General features: G+C 42.0%; 2 protein-coding genes across 2 annotated transcripts; both read right to left on the reverse strand.

Moving 5' to 3' along the window:
- Positions 1–8,187: 8,187 nt before the first annotated feature.
- LOC106600848 (membrane progestin receptor beta-like) lies at positions 8,188–9,581 on the reverse strand. The gene is made up of 4 exons (XM_045694699.2): positions 9,341–9,581; positions 8,905–9,143; positions 8,604–8,819; positions 8,188–8,499 (listed from the first exon to the last, which is right to left on the reverse strand). The coding sequence occupies exons 1-4, from the start codon at positions 9,579–9,581 to the stop codon at positions 8,188–8,190; spliced, it is 1,008 nt and encodes a 335-aa protein (XP_045550655.1).
- A 1,149-nt stretch (positions 9,582–10,730) lies between these two features.
- LOC106601367 (interleukin-17A) lies at positions 10,731–12,369 on the reverse strand. Its single transcript, XM_014193546.3, has 3 exons — positions 12,277–12,369; positions 11,565–11,740; positions 10,731–11,170 (listed from the first exon to the last, which is right to left on the reverse strand). The coding sequence occupies exons 1-3, from the start codon at positions 12,307–12,309 to the stop codon at positions 10,948–10,950; spliced, it is 432 nt and encodes a 143-aa protein (XP_014049021.1). The 5' UTR covers positions 12,310–12,369; the 3' UTR covers positions 10,731–10,947.
- Between the last annotated feature and the right edge of the window lie 6,562 nt (positions 12,370–18,931).

Here is an 18,931-nt window from a genome sequence, read left to right on the forward strand (position 1 = left end):
TAGCAGAAAGAAAAATACACAGGCTTTTAATTTACATTTAAAACATCTGATAACTGATATCATTAACAATGTTTCGATTCTATTCTACCATTTTAAGTATGACCTCATGTTAGTTCCATTCTCTGTTCTCTGAAACACTTTCACCTGTTTGGAGAGGTCTCACTGCCACTGCCAATCAATGACCCGTTGATTTGAGCCAATCATAATGGGCTGGTGTTGATTGAAAAGCATTTTGATACAAGCCTGTGCTCATAAAAAGGCATGTGCTAATTCTACTGCTCACTCTGTACACGTTGTTCAAACAATTCAAATGATATTTTGAAATGTAACTTTTTGTTTCAGGTAACCCATGAGCAAATACTGTAATGCTAATGTACAAACACACATTCACACACACACACACACACACACAGTGTATGCTTGCACGGAGGAACAGGTTGTTTTGACCACACCTGAAAACTCACTCTAAGAACAGTGTCAATGAACAGGTTTCCCCTGCCGCCTAAGACTTAGGCTGTAGCCTACGGCAAATGGGTTGTTAATAAAAGTGGAAATGGAAGTTTCTACATTCTGCAGTTTATTCATTGACAGCCTTGAACACACAGGACAGAGGGCAAGGACAAAGGGCAAGTACGAACAGTGCTGCTATGTTTGTGTTATATGGTCATTAATGACTTTCACTGTACAGGTGTTGAAGGCTTTAATACTGAAGCACACACAATCTTTCTCCCTCTTTCTTTCTCTCTCCTTTGAAAGGCTCTTGTTGTGTTGTTTTTTTTGTGTGTATTGTGGTCTGGGAATTGGGATCAAGCCGTTTTTGTTGTTCTTGTACAATACTGTGACAAGGGATTAGTATACAATGATAACAAACTGGCAGCTATTTTAGCAGTGCACAGCAGACCCCAACTGATGATTAACCCTTGATCGGTGGTGCATAGTGTGTTGTGACCCCAGCTGTGTGTGCCACTGAGATGATAGAGGGAAAGAGAGAAAGGAGAAGAGAAAGACCACTTAATAAATTGAAGGAGAGAAAGGAGAAGATAAACACTTAGCAGATGGTAGATATTGTGTATGACAGCGTGAGGAGTTTAAAAATGCAAACAGGCATATACAGTATTCGTGGAGTATATACAGTATTCGTGCAAAGCCCACAAGCGCACACACACACACACACACACACACACACACACAGAGGTGAAAATAAATAAGTACTCACAAAGTAAAGTATTTTGCAGGGTCGGACAGCTGACCTTGTCACAGACGGTCAACAGACAGCAACACCTTCTCACACAAATGTACCATGTCAATATGGTACACCACAGCCACCACCTTTCTCTCTCTCTCTTATCTTTTCACTGATCTCTGTTAGCATTAAGCAGCAAGTAACTTTGGAACTTTACTTCCTCATTCTCTCTCTCTACCTCTTTCTTTCTCACTCAATGTGACACACATACATTTTTACATTTACGTCATTTAGCAGACACTCTTATCCACAGCGACTTACAGTAATGAATGCATACATTTCATACATTTCATGTATTTTTTTTTTTTGTACTGGCCCCACGTGGGAATCAAACCCACAACCCTGACGTTGCACACACCATGCTCTACCAACTGAGCCACAGGGAAACGGAACCATTCACAGGATATTAGCTAAGATTCCCAGTTCCAGTCACGGTTTTATCTAACATAAGGATGATAACATCCTAAACCATTCAAAGAATGTTTTTGATAGCAAAATGTGTTTTTTTTCTTCAGAAAATGTTTTCAATTAAATATCTTCGTAATGTTCTCCTTACATTCACTTACATTCACTAAAATGTTTTGCACAACATTTGGAGCAACTACCTCAGAACATTCCTCATACTTTCTCAGTGTAACGCCCTGGCCATAGAGAGGGGTTTTTTGTTCTTTATTTTGGTTAGGCCAGGGTGCCACATTGGGTGGGCGTTCTATGTTCTGTTTCTATGTGTTTGTATTTCTTTGTTTTGGGCCGTGTGTGTGGCTCCCAAATCAGGCACAGCTGAAGTTCGTTGTTGTTGATTGGGAGTCACACATAAGTGCATGTTTTTCCGTTGGGGTTTTGTGGGTAATTGTTTCTGTTCGTGTTACTGTGTTAAACGTGACAGGACTGTTTTGGTTGTCTGTTTATTGTTTTGTATGTCTGTTTATTGTTTTGTATAGTGTTCTTGCCGTAATTAAATATATGACTAACTCCGCTGCGTTTTGGTCCACTCTCTCTAAAGGCAGTCCTTACACTCAGTAGGTTTTCAGGTAATGTAATAGCACAATGTACTAGTAATGTTTTTAGGTCATACTGCTGCCACAAAATGGCAGAACAATAGAAAACATTACGGGAACGTTCTGCTAATGTTGATTGAAATGTTATTAAAAAGACTGATAACAACAAGCAAGGAATATTCCCACAATGCTCTCAAAGTTATAGTGTGACGTTATGACATGATAGTTCCAATAACATTCTTTTAACATTATTCAGCAATCATGTCTGGATTCAATTACATTTTTTTCTGAGAAAACATAATTGGAACGTTGCAGTAACATTAATGGAGATGTCATCCGAGACATCTACCCAGGTATAGGATCTTAATATGACCACACAGCAAATAAAAAATGGTTCTGTGAATGTTCCCAAAACATTCATTATGTAGCACCATGTTCTAACACTAGAAACTATCCAGTTGTGCTGATGATCATACAATGTTCATATAAACATTCAGCTGATGTTGTCATAACCGTCGAAGGGGACAGACCAAAGCGCAGCGTGTTGAGTGCTCATCTTCTTTTATTAGAGTAACGTGGACACTTAAACAAAAAATAACAAAACGACACACGACAGTTCCGTAAGGTAACATAGACTATACGAAAAACAACCACCCACAACCCACAGGAAAAAAACAGGCTGCCTAAGTATGGCTTCCAATCAGAGACAACGAAAGACACCTGCCTCTGATTGGAAACCACACTCGGCCACACATAGAAAATGAACATAGAAAATGAAAACTAGAACAAATCCCCATGAAACAAACCAACCCCAAAACACACAAAAACAACACCCCCTGCCACGCCCTGACCATACTACAATGACAAATGACCCCTTTTACTGGTCAGGACGTGACAGATGTTGCAAGAACGTTCCCAGAACACATTTTGTCTGTCCTTTACAGGTTCCCAGAATATTGGGGACGTCACAAGAGATATGTTTCCAAAACATAACAACTGACCAGTTGTGTTGATGATTATACAATGTTGGCATTAGGGTTGAAAAAATATTCCTCTGATGTTGCAAAAATATTAACAGAGCATATTTTGTATGTTATTAGGAAAGTTCACAAAACATCATTAGGTTTGTAAGAACAGTGTGGTGACATTGGAAGAGATAAGTTCCCAAAAAACAAAATATGTCCAGTTGTGATGACATTCTTACAATGTTTAAATCAGGGTGCACAAAACATTCCCTCAATGTTCTCAGAATGTTATTCCTATGTTCCCAGAATGAGAAAATGACATTTTGAACAGTCCATGGTGGTTTATTTTTCCGTGTGTTATCTTACTGTCGAGGAAGTTAGTTGTACAACAATCCATGCAGAAACACATATGGCAGTTATTTGGAATCACATGACAATTTATTTGACATTTATTGTACAAACATACAGTAGTTTCACTGTATTCTGTTGATAGCCGCAAGCGGCGATCAAACCTGGGAGCTTTGGAGTGTTATCCTTGGAATGAATCCACTGGTCCACTGGGATGGAACTAACACACATATTTAGCTGTTTACACTTTTTCTCTGACTTCTAGGATGTGGTTATCCAAAAGAGAGGATAACTAAATCTAGAAAAATAAGTGTCTTTTATTATTTCTTACTCTACCAAGTTTGTAGGTAAAATACAAGTCAATACATCCCAAGTTTACAGTATATAAAGAAGATTGGTAGAGTACAAAATAATAGAGATAACGTATTTTTCTAGATTTAGTTATTCTCTCTTTTGCAAAGACAAAGACTAAATCCTGGAGTCAGAGTAAAGGTGTAAACAGCTTTGTGTTGCGTCCCATCCCCGTGGCACAGTGGACTAACTCAAGGGATATCACTCCAAAGTTCGAAGGCTCTATCCCCGCTTGCAACTATCAACAAAGTAGGTTAAAATTGGGGCCTCCCGAGTGGTGCAGTGGTCTAAGGCACTGCATCGCAGTTGCTAGCTGTGCTGCTAGAGATCCTGGTTTGAGTCCAGGCTCTGTTGCAGCCGGCTGCAACCGGGAGACCCATGGGGCGGTGCACAGTTGTCCGGGTTAGGGGAGGGTTTGGCTGGCAGGGATGTCCTTGTCCCATTGTGCTCTAGTGACTCCTGTGGCGTGGTGGGCCGGGCACATACACGCTGACATGGTCACCAGGTGTACCGTGTGTCCTCTGATACATTGGTGTGGCTTGCTTCTCTGGGTTAAGTGGGCAGTGTGACTTGGTTGGGTTGTGTTTCAGAGGACGCATGGCTCTAGGCCTTTGCCTCTCCTGAGTCTGTACTGGAGTTGCAGCGATGAGCCGACTGTAAAGTTCAATTGGATACCACTAACTTGGGGAGAAAAAGGGGTAAAATAAAAAAAGTAGGTTCAAACTATGTTTGTAAATAATTGCCATATGTGTTTCTACATGGATTATTGTACAACTAACTTCCTTAACAGTAAGATAACACTAACACATGAAAGAAATATAGAATGTCATCACAACTGGACAGATTTTATTTTTTGGGAACTTATCTCTTGTAATGTACCCACAGTGTTCCCACAACCTAATGAAATATTCTGGGATCCTTTAAAGAACTCAGAATGGCTGTTCTGTCAACGTTCGTACAACATCAATGGAGTGTGTTCTTCACCCTGATGGAAACATTATCTGAATGTCAGCACAACTGGACAGTTTTAGTGTTTTGGGAACATATTTTGGGAACTCCACAATGTTCCCACAACCTAAAGAAATGTCTAGGAACTTTTAAAGAACATCAAAAAAATGTGTTCTGGGAACATTCTTGTAACATCAGGTGAATGTTTTTGCCCCCTAAAAGAAACATTATGTAATCATCTGCACAACTGGACTGTTTTTGTGTTTTGTTCACATATTTTTTGTGATGTCCCCACAATGTTCCCACCAGACTGTTCCCACAACCTATTGAAACATTCTGGGAAACTTTAAAGAACAGGCTAAATGTGATCTGAGAACATTCTTGCAACATCAGGCAAATGTTTAATACAAACATTCAATAATCATCAGCACGACTGGACAGTTTTTGTGTTATGAGAACATTTTCCGCAACCTAACAAATGTTCTTGGAACTTTCTGGGAACAGAACCAACTTTGGTTTGCTGGGTTGTCATTTTCTGACATGCTTTATCTCGCTCTCCCACCCTGATAAGTGTTAACATGTCTGCCTAGCTTTCAGAATCACAACTATCACAGCTCAAGTTATTAGGTTAAGTGTATGTTTTATATGTAAAGACCTGCACAGATATTGTAATTTTAGGTAACACTTTACATTCAACCCTTACATTAGTGTGTCCTTATTACTGGGTAATTATTACTCTGAATACAGTGCAACAAGCTCTTTAAGTATTATTGCACTGTACTTACAGCAGTGTAAAGTAAGTACTAGTTTAAAAGCAGTAAAAGTCTAGTGTCATTATGTGAGTGGTTCAGTGTCATTATGTGAGCCAAAAAGATAATCAAGGACCTCAGCCACTCAAGCCACGGCCTGTTCACCCTGCTACCATCCAAAAGGCGAGGTCAGTACGGGTACATCAAAGCTGGGACCGAGAGACTGAAAAACAGCTTCTATCTCAAGACCATCAGGCTGTTAAATAGTTACCACTAGCCGGCTTCCGCCCAGTACCCTGTCCTGAACTTTAGTCGCTGTCACTAGCCGGCTTCCGCCCAGTACCCTGTCCTGAACTTTAGTCACTGTCACTAGCCGTTTGCAACCCGGTTACTCAACCCTGCACATTAGAGGCTGCTGTCTATGTACATAAACATCTAACACTGGTCACTTTAATAATGGAACGCTGGTCACTTTAATAATGTTTACATAATGTTTTACTCACTTCATATGTATATACTGCATTTTAGTCGAGGCCATCCTATTTAACTATTGCTGTACATATACTATTCTGTCCTACATATTCTACAGATATACTATATTTTCTATCCACATAGTGTCCATAATGTCTAGACATCCCATCATATATATATATATATATATATATATATATATATATATATATATATATATATATATATATATATATATATATACTCCGGACCTCGAGATTGCTCGTCCTAATTTTCTATATTTCTTAATTCCATTAATTTACTTTTTTAGATTTGTGTCTATTGTTGTGTATTGTTAGATACTACTGCACTGTTGGAGCTAGGAACACAAGCATTTCACTACACACGCATTAACATCTGCTAAATATGTGTACACGACTAATACAATTTGATTTGATTGGATTTATTTGGTGAATACAGGGCTGGTTGTTTGAGGCGGAGTGAGAATGTCGTAGAGGAGTTTTAGCATGACATCACCCCAGGGTGCTGACTGAAACATACTGTTGCAACAGGGTCTAACCTAAAAATATCCTTATCTTCACCGACACACAGTCACTCATGCACCCATGCATGAATGTCCTTTGTGTTCGCAGTGGCCATGGCTCACTAAACCTGTATATGTGTCTGTATTTGTGTGAGGAGGATCACATTGTTGAAAGATGGATGTGTCATAAAGTTTAGTTTATTGTTTGAAAAATGATGTTTGAAACAGAGTGAACCTAAACAGCGTGAACCTAAACAGAGTGAACCTAAACAGTGTGAACCTAAACAGCGTGAACCTAAACAGCGTGAACCTAAACAGAGTGAACCTAAACAGCGTGAACCTAAACAGTGTGAACCTAAACAGAGTGAACCTAAACAGAGTGAACCTAAACAGAGTGAACCTAAACAGTGTGAACCTAAACAGTGTGAACCTAAACAGAGTGAACCTAAACAGCGTGAACCTAAACAGAGTGAACCTAAACAGGTGAACCTAAACAGGTGAACCTAAACAGTGTGAACCTAAACAGCGTGAACCTAAACAGAGTGAACCTAAACAGGTGAACCTAAACAGCGGCCCAGGTGAACCTAAACAGCGTGAACCTAAACAGAGTGAACCTAAACAGCGTGAACCTAAACAGCGTGAACCTAAACAGAGTGAACCTAAACAGTGTGAACCTAAACAGTGTGAACCTAAACAGAGTGAACCTAAACAGTGTGAACCTAAACAGAGTGAACCTAAACAGCGTGAACCTAAACAGAGTGAACCTAAACAGCGTGAACCTAAACAGCGTGAACCTAAACAGAGGGAACCTAAACAGTGTGAACCTAAACAGCGTGAACCTAAACAGCGTGAACCTAAACAGCGTGAACCTAAACAGCGTGAACCTAAACAGTGTGAACCTAAACAGAGTGAACCTAAACAGAGTGAACCTAAACAGCGTGAACCTAAACAGAGTGAACCTAAACAGCGTGAACCTAAACAGTGTGAACCTAAACAGTGTGAACCTAAACAGTGTGAACCTAAACAGCGTGAACCTAAACAGCGTGAACCTAAACAGCGTGAACCTAAACAGTGTGAACCTAAACAGAGGGAACCTAAACAGTGTGAACCTAAACAGCGTGAACCTAAACAGCGTGAACCTAAACAGAGTGAACCTAAAGAGTGTGAACCTAAACAGAGTGAACCTAAATAGTGTGAACCTAAACAGTGTGAAATTGTGAAATGCTTCTCAATAGGAACATAATCACAGCATGAATGTGCTTGGAGTAAAAGTGTTCATGTTTGCTTCACAAATCACAACTCTCCCTGCAGTAGATAGTAATGACAGTAGGCACTGCCTCCCTATGGCCAAAGATGCACACTACAAATGAGACAACAACATACATAAGCGTATGATCACCAGTGAATTATGTTCAAAACAAATAAGTAACCATAAAAGCTAGATATCAAGTCATCGTTATAATGTATAAGAATTCATCTTACAATTCCCAAATCGCTCTCTCCTTCCCCTTTTACCCTCTCTTCCCCTTCTTTCTACCTAACACCAGATATCTCTTTCTCCCACTCTCTATCCTCTCTCTACCTCCTCCCCTCATCTGTCCTCCTTCCTCAGCCTCCTCTCCACCAATCTCCTCATGACCACAGCTGTCAGCACGCTACAGAACACCAGGACAGGAAATGACACGGCTGCCACCAGTAGGCGGCACTCCCCGTACTCCCTCGTCAGGGACGCCCGCCGGGACAGGAAGTCCTCAAACACAGCTTCCTGTTGGGTCAGCGTGCAGAGGGAGAGGAGGAAGTGGAAGAGCTGGTGCCCATGGCCGATGATGTCACAGTGCCCAGGAAAGAAACGCTCAGGCATGGGACAGCAGAAGAAGAACGCTGCCAGGAGGAACAGCAACATCTGTGTGTGACATCAGAGTGTCAGACTGTGCAGAAACCTCTCCCCAACCTCAATCTTTTCTATCTCTTTCTCCCTCATTCCCCCTCTCTCTCCCTCTCGCTCACCTGTATTGTGTGTAGGGTCATAGCAGGGTCGTCTCCCCAGGTCCTGCTGAACAGTCTTTGTGCCACAAGACTGCTGTCTAGCAGGTACGCCAGACCGGTTGGCACGACCTGGCACAGCTTACGATGGAGTGGGTATGGGTGGCGGTAACTGAGTTTGGCAAAGCAGCAGCAGGCACAGGACAACCAAGCCAGGAGAGCTGCTGCAGGGAGGAACACCTAACAGAGGAGAGGTTTGTTCGTAACTTTGTTCCTTTGTCCACATTTATTCACTCATTCACTCCCTCATTCACTCATTCCCCACCTCTCCTACTCGACTGCGTCTCCATGCGGGATCAGAGCTGTAGAAGTATAGAGCCAGGGCACAGCCATACTGGTACACAGCCACTCCCACATAGTCCAGGAAGAACAGGGCATAGTGGGCCAGCTCGGAGTGGGACTGGAGCAGGTGGGCTGTAGCGCTGCAGCACAAGTAGGCCAGAAGAGACAGGACGTAGTAGACCAGTGGTAGACAGGCCAGGTCCAGATAAAGACCCAGCCCGTCTGGTCCATTCAGGGTCAGGCCCACGAGACCCTTAGGAAGGGTGATGAGGTTTAAATACAAGGTTTAAATCTGCAGTAATTGTGTGGCATTATTTTGGACACAAATACGCACATACAAATGCATACATAAAAAATGCATCTAAATCTAATCCTAACACACACTGAATTACACAAAAAGTATTGAAGTACCCCTCCACACATCAAAGCAAACACAGAGAACCTCAGCGCAACGCAGACTCCGGCCAGCAAGTGGCTCCACACGTTGATTGTCTCATTGTGTATCTGGAAGAGGCTGAGGAAGTAGAAGCTCCAGGAATGGCCCACGGGCCGGTAGCCAGACAGGATGTAGGGCTCACGGAAGAGAAGGGGGACCTCAGTGTCTCTGACGGTGTGAGGGAGTAAAGACAGAGAGGAGAAGAAGGAGGAGAGGGAACTCATGGGTTTTAGGGGGAGGGAGACAGATATACTGGGCATGGTGGGATTGGGGCAGAGGGAATGAGGGATTAAGGAGAATGGGGCACCTGTGAGGAGGTTTGAGGTGAGGTGAGGTCTGTCTGTAGAGGAAAGGACAGCAAGTCGGTAACTGTGTTGTCATACTGAGTTTGGTAGAATTTGTTGAGGTGCATGCTTTGCCCCAAAGATTGGTAACACAGTAAGAGGTGTACATGATTTGTACATTTACAGACAGAACTGTCATTGGACAAACATGTTACTAGACTTCTCATGCCTCTGGTGTATCCTCTGCCATATAATGCTCCTCTTTCAAATTACAATCAACATCAACACGCTGCTGACTAATCTGGTTACATATGCTCACAGTGACCATCATAAAGACAAACCAGGAACTCAACCTTGTGCATAACAGTTAGCAAAAGACATACTTTTAGATGTCTACTATAAACTAAACCAGAAAGCCCTGATGAAACACGTTAAAAGTGGATGTAGGAGAAACAAACCTAATAAAACAGAACTTTGAATGCCCCCTTTTAACACATATATAACAAGTATAGGCTGCTGTTCCACAGAGGTGAGAGAAGGAAAAAGGAACTAACCTGAAAGTCTCCCTTTCTGGAATCTCCCACCTCTGACTACTGACTGCAACTTTATGTGTATCAACATTTCACTCCCACCGATCCCAGACATCATTCCCTCATTACAGGGATCTATTTTTCTTGGCCATCTCTCTCTCTCTCTCTCACACACACACATGCACATGCACACATACACTCACACACACACACACAAACACACACACACACACACACACACACACACACACACACACACACACACACACACACACACAAGGGTAACAGACGGTATGTTCTACCTCATAGCTCTTAGTCAGCTTAATAAAACAATGAGTCTCCTTTTCTTAATGAATGTAAGAATTTGTTTCCAATTATGCTTATTTTCCTCCCAAACACAAACTGCAGACCACGAGGATAATCAGTTATGAGACATTCTTTAAATTGTAGTGAGATTTCCCTAGTAACTTCTACTGCTGATTTTTCAATTCTGATGAATGGACTGGACATTCTATTCTACTTCAAAAAATAATACATTTCAAAAAGTCTAAGACAATTGGGTTTTAAAAATGTTTTTATTGCTCAAATAGAACATATGTCAATGGGGATCTTCTTGAATTCTACTCAACTATTCACAGTCAATTCTTCTGGCTAAGTTGAATTAACAAATGTTGGACCTCCCTAGTTGCTTTAAATTAAAATACATTACATTTTCATTGAATTAAATTAATAACCAAACAAAGTAAGGCCATAGATGTAGTGTACTGCAGGCTACATCAAGAGGTCCTTGCCCAGGCACAGGTGCACCCCACGGCCACAGACAGGAAGGTGGCGCTGTAGCACTTCCTGGTGGCTGAAGTGTAGAGTACCACGACCTGCTGGTAGATAGGTACAGAGTTCTGCTCGTACTGGCTGCTGTTGGTGGGGTAGACACAGTACATAGAGCTGCACTCGGCCTCCCACATGGTCTGAGGAAGACGGTTCTCCACTGTAGTGGTTCTAGAGATTAAACAGAGAGAGAAGAAAAGAAATCAACAACAAATATTTAAACCTACTAATTACTGTTTGAAGGGATAGTTTTCACAGGCTTTACATAGAGCTTGTATTAAGATTGTAAGACAGTTACATAACTCAGATCGAGGTACATTTTTTTGAAAATTATTTCTTTAGATACAGTATCAAATACTTTAGTGTGTGTGTTATTGTAAATTTGTGGCAGGTAGCCTAGCGGTTACGAGCATTGGTCCAGTAACTGAAAAGTTGCTGGTTCAAATCCCTGAGCCGACTAGGTGAAAAATCTACCAATGTGTCCTTGAGCAAGGCAGTTAACCCTAATTGCTCCTGTAAGTCACTCTGGATAAGAGTGTCCGCTATATTATGTAAATGTGCTCACTTCCAGGTCCAGGGTGACAGAGAGCGTGTGTGAATGTTCCCATTTCCCTCTGATTCCTCTGTGGGAATCTTGTAGTAGTCTGAAGGTATGATCAGTGTTTCGTTACACCTCTCCTTTGTCCCCTTCTTTCCTTTTGCCATGGTCAGGCCCAGCAGCATAGACACACAGCACACAACCTGAGGATGGGAAGAGATGGAAATACAAGTAAATATATTAGAAGTTATCTAACAAATGAATAGTGCTGAAACTTAAGCACAAACAGACTAAACAAAAACCATTGGACAGAAACGGTTCTATTTTTTTAATTTAGATCAATTAAATGAATCAAATTGTCCAAATCGGATGTGACTCTGCACTATACTAATGAATACATTTGAGATGATGCAGCCAAAGGGCTTTTCATTTATGAGATAAATTAATTAGTACATCACAAGTACATGGCAAAAAAAGTATGGCAAATAAGTATATGTATGGTCATCCTGATTAGGCAGCTAGTAGCCTAGTGGTTAAGAGTGTTGGGCCAATAACCGAAAGGTTGCAATTTTGAATCCTTGAGCTGAGTAGGTGAAACATCTTTGGATGTGCCTTTGAATTAACCTTAATTTCTCTCGATAAGAGTTTCTGTTACATGTAATCAATTGTTACATCCAAATTTCAGTATAACAAAAAAACATCAGTAGAAGCTTTATCACACGCTGACTGTAATACTCACCAGGTACTTCGACACGTTGCTTTTGAGCTCCATCTCTGATCCCTGTCCGTCTATCCGTCACGTCTTTATGTCGAACTTCTGCCTCCGGGTGTGAAGTATTTATCTGAATGCCTTGAGTGGAAAATCTGCACGTAATATGGAAAACGGATAAAAATGAGATAATATCTCTGACCTGACCTGTTTGTAGACCTATTGAAACAAAGGGGGATTCTGCAGATCTGAAATAGTTGGCCTTATCACTAAATCTACTGCCAGGCGCCTTCGGTGTCAAAACACCACGCAAAAAGGTGTTAAAGTTCACCCAAATTACAAAATTAGATATTGGTTTCCTCACCCTGTAAGCAGTCAATGGACAGGGTATGACAGCAATTCATACTTTGGTTTAGTTTCCCTGCACTATTTCCATATGGTAATTTTTTTGCATTTGTGGCACAAATCCCATTCAAGACCTAGTACAAATATCAGCATTAGTCACTAATACAGTTGAAGTCAGAAGTTTACGTACACTTAGGTTGGAGTCATTAAAACTCGTTTTTCAACCACTCCACAAATGTATTGTTAACAAACTATAGTTTTGGCAAGTCGGTTAGGACATCTACTTTGTGCATGACACAAGTCATTTTTCCAACAATTGTTTACAGACAGATTATTTCACTTATAATTCACTGTATCACAATTCCAGTGGGTCAGAAGTTCACATACACTAAGTTAACTGTGCATTTAAACAGTTTGGAAAATTCCAGAAAATGATGTCATGGCTTTAGAAGCTTCTGATAGGCTAATTTGACATAATTTCAGTCAATTGGAGGTGTACCTGTGGATGTATTTCAAGGCCTACCTTCAAACTCAGTGCCTCTTTGCTTGACATCATGGGAAAATCCCCCCAAAAAAAAAAGAAAAAAAAAAATGGAGACCTCCACAAGTCTGGTTCATCCGTGGGAGCAATTTCCAAACGCCTGAAGGTACCACGTTCATCTGTACAAACAATAGTACGCAAGTATAAACACCATAGGACCACGCAGCCATCATACCGCTCAGGAAGGAGATGCGTTCTGTCTCCTAGAGATGAATGTACTTTGGTGCGAAAAGTGCAAATCAATCCCAGATCAACAGCAAAGGACCCTGTGAAGATGCTGGAGGAAACAGGTACAAAAGTATCTATATCCACAGTAAAAAATAGTCCTATAATCGACATAACCTGAAAGGCCGCTCAGCAAGGAAGAAGCCACTGCTCCAAAACCGCCATAAAAAAGCCAAACTACGGTTTGTAACTGCACATGGGGACAAAGATCGTACTTTTTGGAGAAATGTCCTCTGGTCTGATGAAACAAAAATAGAAGTGTTTGGCCATAATGACCATCCTTACATTTGGAGGAAAAAGGGGTAGGCTTGCAAGCCGAAGAACACCATCCCAACCATGAGGCACTAGGGTGGCAGCATCATGTTGTGGGGGTACTTTGCTGCAGGAGGGACTGGTGCACTTCACAAAATAGATATCATAATGAGGGAGGAAAATGATGTGGATATATTGAAGCAACATCACAAGACATCAGTCAGGAAGTTAAAGCTTGGTCGCAAATGGGTCTTCCAAATGGACAATGACCCCAAGCATACTTCCAAAGTTTTGCAAAATGGCTCAAGGACAACCAAGTCAATGCATTGGAGTGGCCATCACAAAGCCCTGACCTCAATCCTATAGAAAGTTTGTGGGCAGAACTGAAAAAGTGTGTGTGTGTGAGCAAGGAGGCCTTTCAAACCTGACTCAATTACTCAAGCTCTGTCAGGAGGAATGAGCCAAAATTCACCCAACCTATTGTGGGAAGCTTGTGGAAGGCTACCCGAAACGTTTGACACAAGATAAACTATTTAAAGGCAATGCTACCAAATACTAATTGAGTGTATGTAAACTTCTGACCCACTGGGAATATGATGAAAGAAACAAAAGCTGAAATAAATCATTCTCTCTACTATTAATCTGACATTTCACATTCTAAAATAAAGTGGTGATCCAAACTGTCCGCTGTCCGTCCTGTCTCCCTGTAGTGCTGTCTTAGGCGTCTCATAAAACAGGGAATTTACTTGGATTAAATGTCAGGAATTATGGAAAACTGAGTTTAAATGTATTTTGCTAAGGTGTATGTAAACTTCCGACTTCAACTGTTGATGATTTGAACAAGATGTGGGATAAATGCTAATATCGGTACGAGGACGTGAATAGGATTTCTGCCACAAATGCTAAAATGTTAGCATATGGAAACAGTGCCAGGGGGAAAAAAACAAAGCATGCATTGCTGTCATACACACTACCCTCTCTAGTGCCTTGCAGTCGGAGGCCGAGCAGATGCCATACCAGGCAGTGATACAATCAGTCATGATGCTCTCGATGGTGCAGCTGTAGAACTTTTTGAGGATCTGAGGACCCATGCCAAATCTTTTTGTCTCCTGAGGGGGAATAGGTGTTGTCGTGCCCTCTTCACGGCGGTCTTGGCCTGATTGGACCATGATAGTTTGTTGGTGATGTGGACACCAACAAACTTGAAGCTCTCAACCTGCTCCACTACAGCCCCGTCGATGAGAATGGGATCGTGCTCGGTCCTCCTTTTCCTGTAGTCCACAATCATCTCCTTTATCTTGATCACATTGAGGGAGAGGTTGTTATCCTGGCACCACACTGCCAGGTCTCTGACTTCCTCCCTAAAGTCTCATCGTTGTCGAGGATCAGGCCTACCACTGTTGTGTTGTCGGCAAACTTAATGATGGTGTTAGAGTTGTGCTTGGCCATGCAGTCATGGGTGAACAGGGAGTACAGGAGGGGACTGAGCACTCACCCCTGAGGGGCCCCCGTGTTGAGGATCAGCGTGGCAGATGCGTACCACCTGGGGGCAGCCCGTCAGGAAGTCCAGGATCCAGTTGCAGAGGGAGGTGTTTAGTCCCAGGGTCCTTAGCTTCGTGATGAGCTTTGAGGGCACTATGGTATTAATCACTGAGCTGTAGTCAATTAATAGCATTCTCACATAAGTGTTCCTTTTGTCCATGTGGGAAAGGGCAGTGTGGAGTGCAATAGAGATTGCATCATCTGTGGATCTGTTGGGGCGGTATGCAAATTGGTTTGGGTCTAGGGTTTTTGGGATAATGGTGTTGATGTGAGCCATGACCAGCCTTTCAAAGCACTTCATGGCTACACACATGAGTGCTACGGGTCTGTAGTCATTTAGGCAGGTTACCTTGGTGTTCTTGGGCACAGGCACTATGGTGGTCTGCTAGAAACTTGTTGGTGTTACAGACTCGGTCAGGGAGAGGTTGAAAATGTCAGTGAAGACACTTGCCAGTTGTTCAGCGCATGCTCGGAAAACACATCCTGGTAATCCGAATGTTGAATGTTGACCTGCTTAAAGGTCTTACCCACATTGGCCATGGAGAGCGTGATCACACAGTTGTCCGGAACAGCTGATGTTCTCACGCATACTTCAGTGTTGCTTGCCTCTAAGCGAGCAGGGAAGTTATTTAGCTCATCTGGTAGGCTCGTGTCACTGGGAAGCTCACAGCTGTGCTTCCCTTTGTAGTCCGTAATAGTTTGCAAGCCCTGCCACATCCGACGAGCGCTGGAGCCGGTGTAGTACGATTCAATCTTCGTCCTGTATTGACACTTTTCCTGTTTGATGGTTCACGAGGGCATAGAGGATCCTTGAGCTCAGTGCAGATGTTACCTGTAACCCATGGCTTCTGGTTGGGGTATGTATGTACGGTCACTGTGGGGACGACGTCATCGATGCACTTATTGATGAAACCAGTGACTGATGTGATGTACTCCTCAATGCCATCAGAAGAATTCCGGAACATATTCCAGTTTGTGCTAGCAGTCCTGTAGCTTAGCATATTGCGTCATCTGACCACATTATTGAGCGAGTCACTGGTACTTCCTGCTTTAGTTTTTGCTTTTAAGCAGGAATCAGGAGGATAGAGTTATGGTCAGATTAGCCAAATGGATGGCGAGGGAGAGCTTTGTACGTGTCTCTGTGTGTGAAGTAAAGGTGGTCTAGAGTTGTTTTTCCTCTGGTTGCACATGTAAAATACTGGTAGAAATTAGGTAAAACGGATTTAAGTTTCCCTGCATTCAAGTCCCCAGCCACTAGGAGTGCCACTTCTGGATGAACATTTTCTTGTTTGCTTATGGCCGTATACAGCTCGTTGAGTGCCGTCTTAGTGCCAGCATCAGTTTGTGGTGATAAATAGGCAGCTATGAAAAATATAGATAAACTCTTTTAGTAAATAGTGTGGTCTACAGCTTATCATGAGATACTCTACCTCAGGTGAGCAAAATCTCGAGTCTTCCTTAATATTAGATTTCGTGCACCAGCTGTTACTTACAAATAGACACATACAGCCACCCAATGTTTTACCGGAGGCATTTGTTCTATCTTGCCGATGCATGGAAAACCCATCCAGCTGTATGTTATCCATGTCATCGTTCAGCCACGACTCGGTGAAACATAAGATATTACAGTTTTTAATGTCCCATTGGTAGGATAGTCTTGATCGGAGCTCATCCATTTTATTATCCAATGATTGCACGTTGGCTAATAGGACTGATGGTAAAGGCAGATTACTCACTCGCCGTCGGATCCTTACAAGGCACCCCGACCTACGTTGCCGATATCTCTGTCTGTTCTTCATGCAAATTACAGGGATTTGGGCCTTGTCGGGTATCTGAAGTAAATACTTTGCATCTTACTCATTGAAGAAAAAATATTTGCCCAGTACGAGGTGAGTAATTGCTGTCCTGATATCCAGAGGCTCTTTTCGGTCATAAGAGATGGTGGCAGAAACATTATGTACAAAATAAATTATTGGTTAGTAGCCCGTAAAACGACAGCCATCACCTCCGCCGCCATATTAGAATTTAACCAGGACACCCGGGTTAACACCCCTACTCTTACAATAAGTGCGATGGGATCTTAAGTGACCACAGAACACCCGTTTAACATCCCATCCAAAAGACGGCACCCTACACAGGGCAATGTCCCCAATCACTTCCCTGGGGCATTGGGATATTTTTTTAGACCAGAGAAAAGAGTGCCTCCTACTGGCGCTCCAGCACCATTTTATAGACCATATACTACTTACAGGGTAACAAAAACAATGCCTCATTTTGTAATTTTGGTGAACTGTCCCTTTAAGACTGGTTTACTGACATTGTGCATCCTCAACAAAAGTGAAGTCTAGATTGTATAATTTCTTGATTATAAGAGCATATCATTTTGTTTATGTGTGGCTCTGTATGTTCTTCATTGCTGGTCCCGGGGACCTACATGGTGTACATGATTGTCGAAAATGAGTTAATGTAATTTTTGCTACATTAAATACATGCTTAGTCATGTGGACAAGTATCCTGCCTCTATTGTGTTGTGTTTTGGAGAAAATTGGGGTCATATTAGTAACTGAACTTACTGGCTTTTAGCTTGGTTTCAACCTGCCCTTGGCTACAGTTACTGCCTTTTAGCTTGGTTTCAACCTGCCCTTGGCTACAGTTACTGCCTTTTACCTTGGTATCATATCATTTTATTCTAACGGTGATGCAATCAAACCTGTATGACACTAACTGACAGCTCTAGGGACACAACAACATGGCACAGCATTCCCGAGGGGAAATGGTGGTTGAACTTTCTCTGAAACGCAGACACCCAGACACTAGCTAAGTAGATCTGAGAACAAAATTAATTAGCTAGCTAGCTAGTGAGCATAGACTAACAATGCTACCGGCTCCCATTAGAGGAGAGCTGCAAATGATACTAACTTCAATCTATTAGCCCTATAATGAATTATATTCTGACATTTCATCTGAAGGTTTCTTTGAATCAGTACACCACACACACGATGTCTAGCCTGTGACAGCCACCACGCTAGAACTGACGCGCCCCTACCACCCTTGTTTTCCAGTTGAGCGCACACACAGCATTGCTACCTCATTAATAATATATCTAGTCACATGTCCAGGGTTTCTGGTTCTCTTTTATATTCCAGTATTGAGTGACTGTCCTGGTCAGGAAAGTTAAAATCCAAAATTGTATCCATCACCTTTGTTGGTGGCGTATGTTATTAACACAACAAGCTTTGGCATGCCAAACGTGTGCTCAATGTGTCTGCTTTGGTGCCATCATTACTTGAATGCGGGAAGAAATTGTTTTGCGAAAATGACTTCCACCAATCCCTGTGGCCTAGATGATTATAGTATCTATGGGGATCAAAGTTGCTATGTGAGGGTGCATTAGGACTGCTTTTCACATGTATTCTTATAACAAGACATGGGCTACTTGTAAAACATAGTATGTCATGTGACTGACCAGAACCTACATCTCCATATAAATGCAACTGGTATCTTAGTGGAAGACACACAAAGGATGCAGTTTCAACTCCGTTACACTGTCAGTAACTCCACTGCTCTTTTATTAATAGCATAAATGAGAAGTATAATAAACTAACAAATGAAAATGGCAGATGCTGCTTTTTGCTTTGGTATTAACCTGCAATTTGTAACATATCATGCCAAGAAAAAAGGCAGTAACTGCCGTTTAAGGGTCAAAGGTAATTTCAGAGGTCAGGGACAATTAAAAACTGAAGCCATTTTTCTCAGTTCCACGCTATGGACAGTTACTGC

The sequence above is a fragment of the Salmo salar genome, chromosome 01 (assembly GCF_965601325.2).
Source record: "Salmo salar chromosome 01, fSalSal1, whole genome shotgun sequence".
NCBI classification, from domain to species: domain Eukaryota; kingdom Metazoa; phylum Chordata; class Actinopteri; order Salmoniformes; family Salmonidae; genus Salmo; species Salmo salar.

Bases quoted from the DNA above. Each gene is read 5' to 3' on its own strand.
- LOC106600848 (XM_045694699.2), bottom strand. From the start codon at position 9,581: ATGAGTTCCCTCTCCTCCTTCTTCTCCTCTCTGTCTTTACTCCCTCAC. The intron at 8,820-8,904 runs GTGGGGAATGAG...CTCCTCTGTTAG, and splicing joins GACGCAGTCGAGTAGGAGAG to GTGTTCCTCCCTGCAGCAGC. The intron at 8,500-8,603 runs GTGAGCGAGAGG...TGTCACACACAG, and splicing joins TGACCCTACACACAATACAG to ATGTTGCTGTTCCTCCTGGC.
- LOC106601367 (XM_014193546.3), bottom strand. From the start codon at position 12,309: ATGGAGCTCAAAAGCAACGTGTCGAAGTACCTG. The intron at 11,741-12,276 runs GTGAGTATTACA...TCCCATCCTCAG, and splicing joins GCAACGTGTCGAAGTACCTG to GTTGTGTGCTGTGTGTCTAT. The intron at 11,171-11,564 runs GTGAGCACATTT...TTTAATCTCTAG, and splicing joins CTGTCACCCTGGACCTGGAA to AACCACTACAGTGGAGAACC.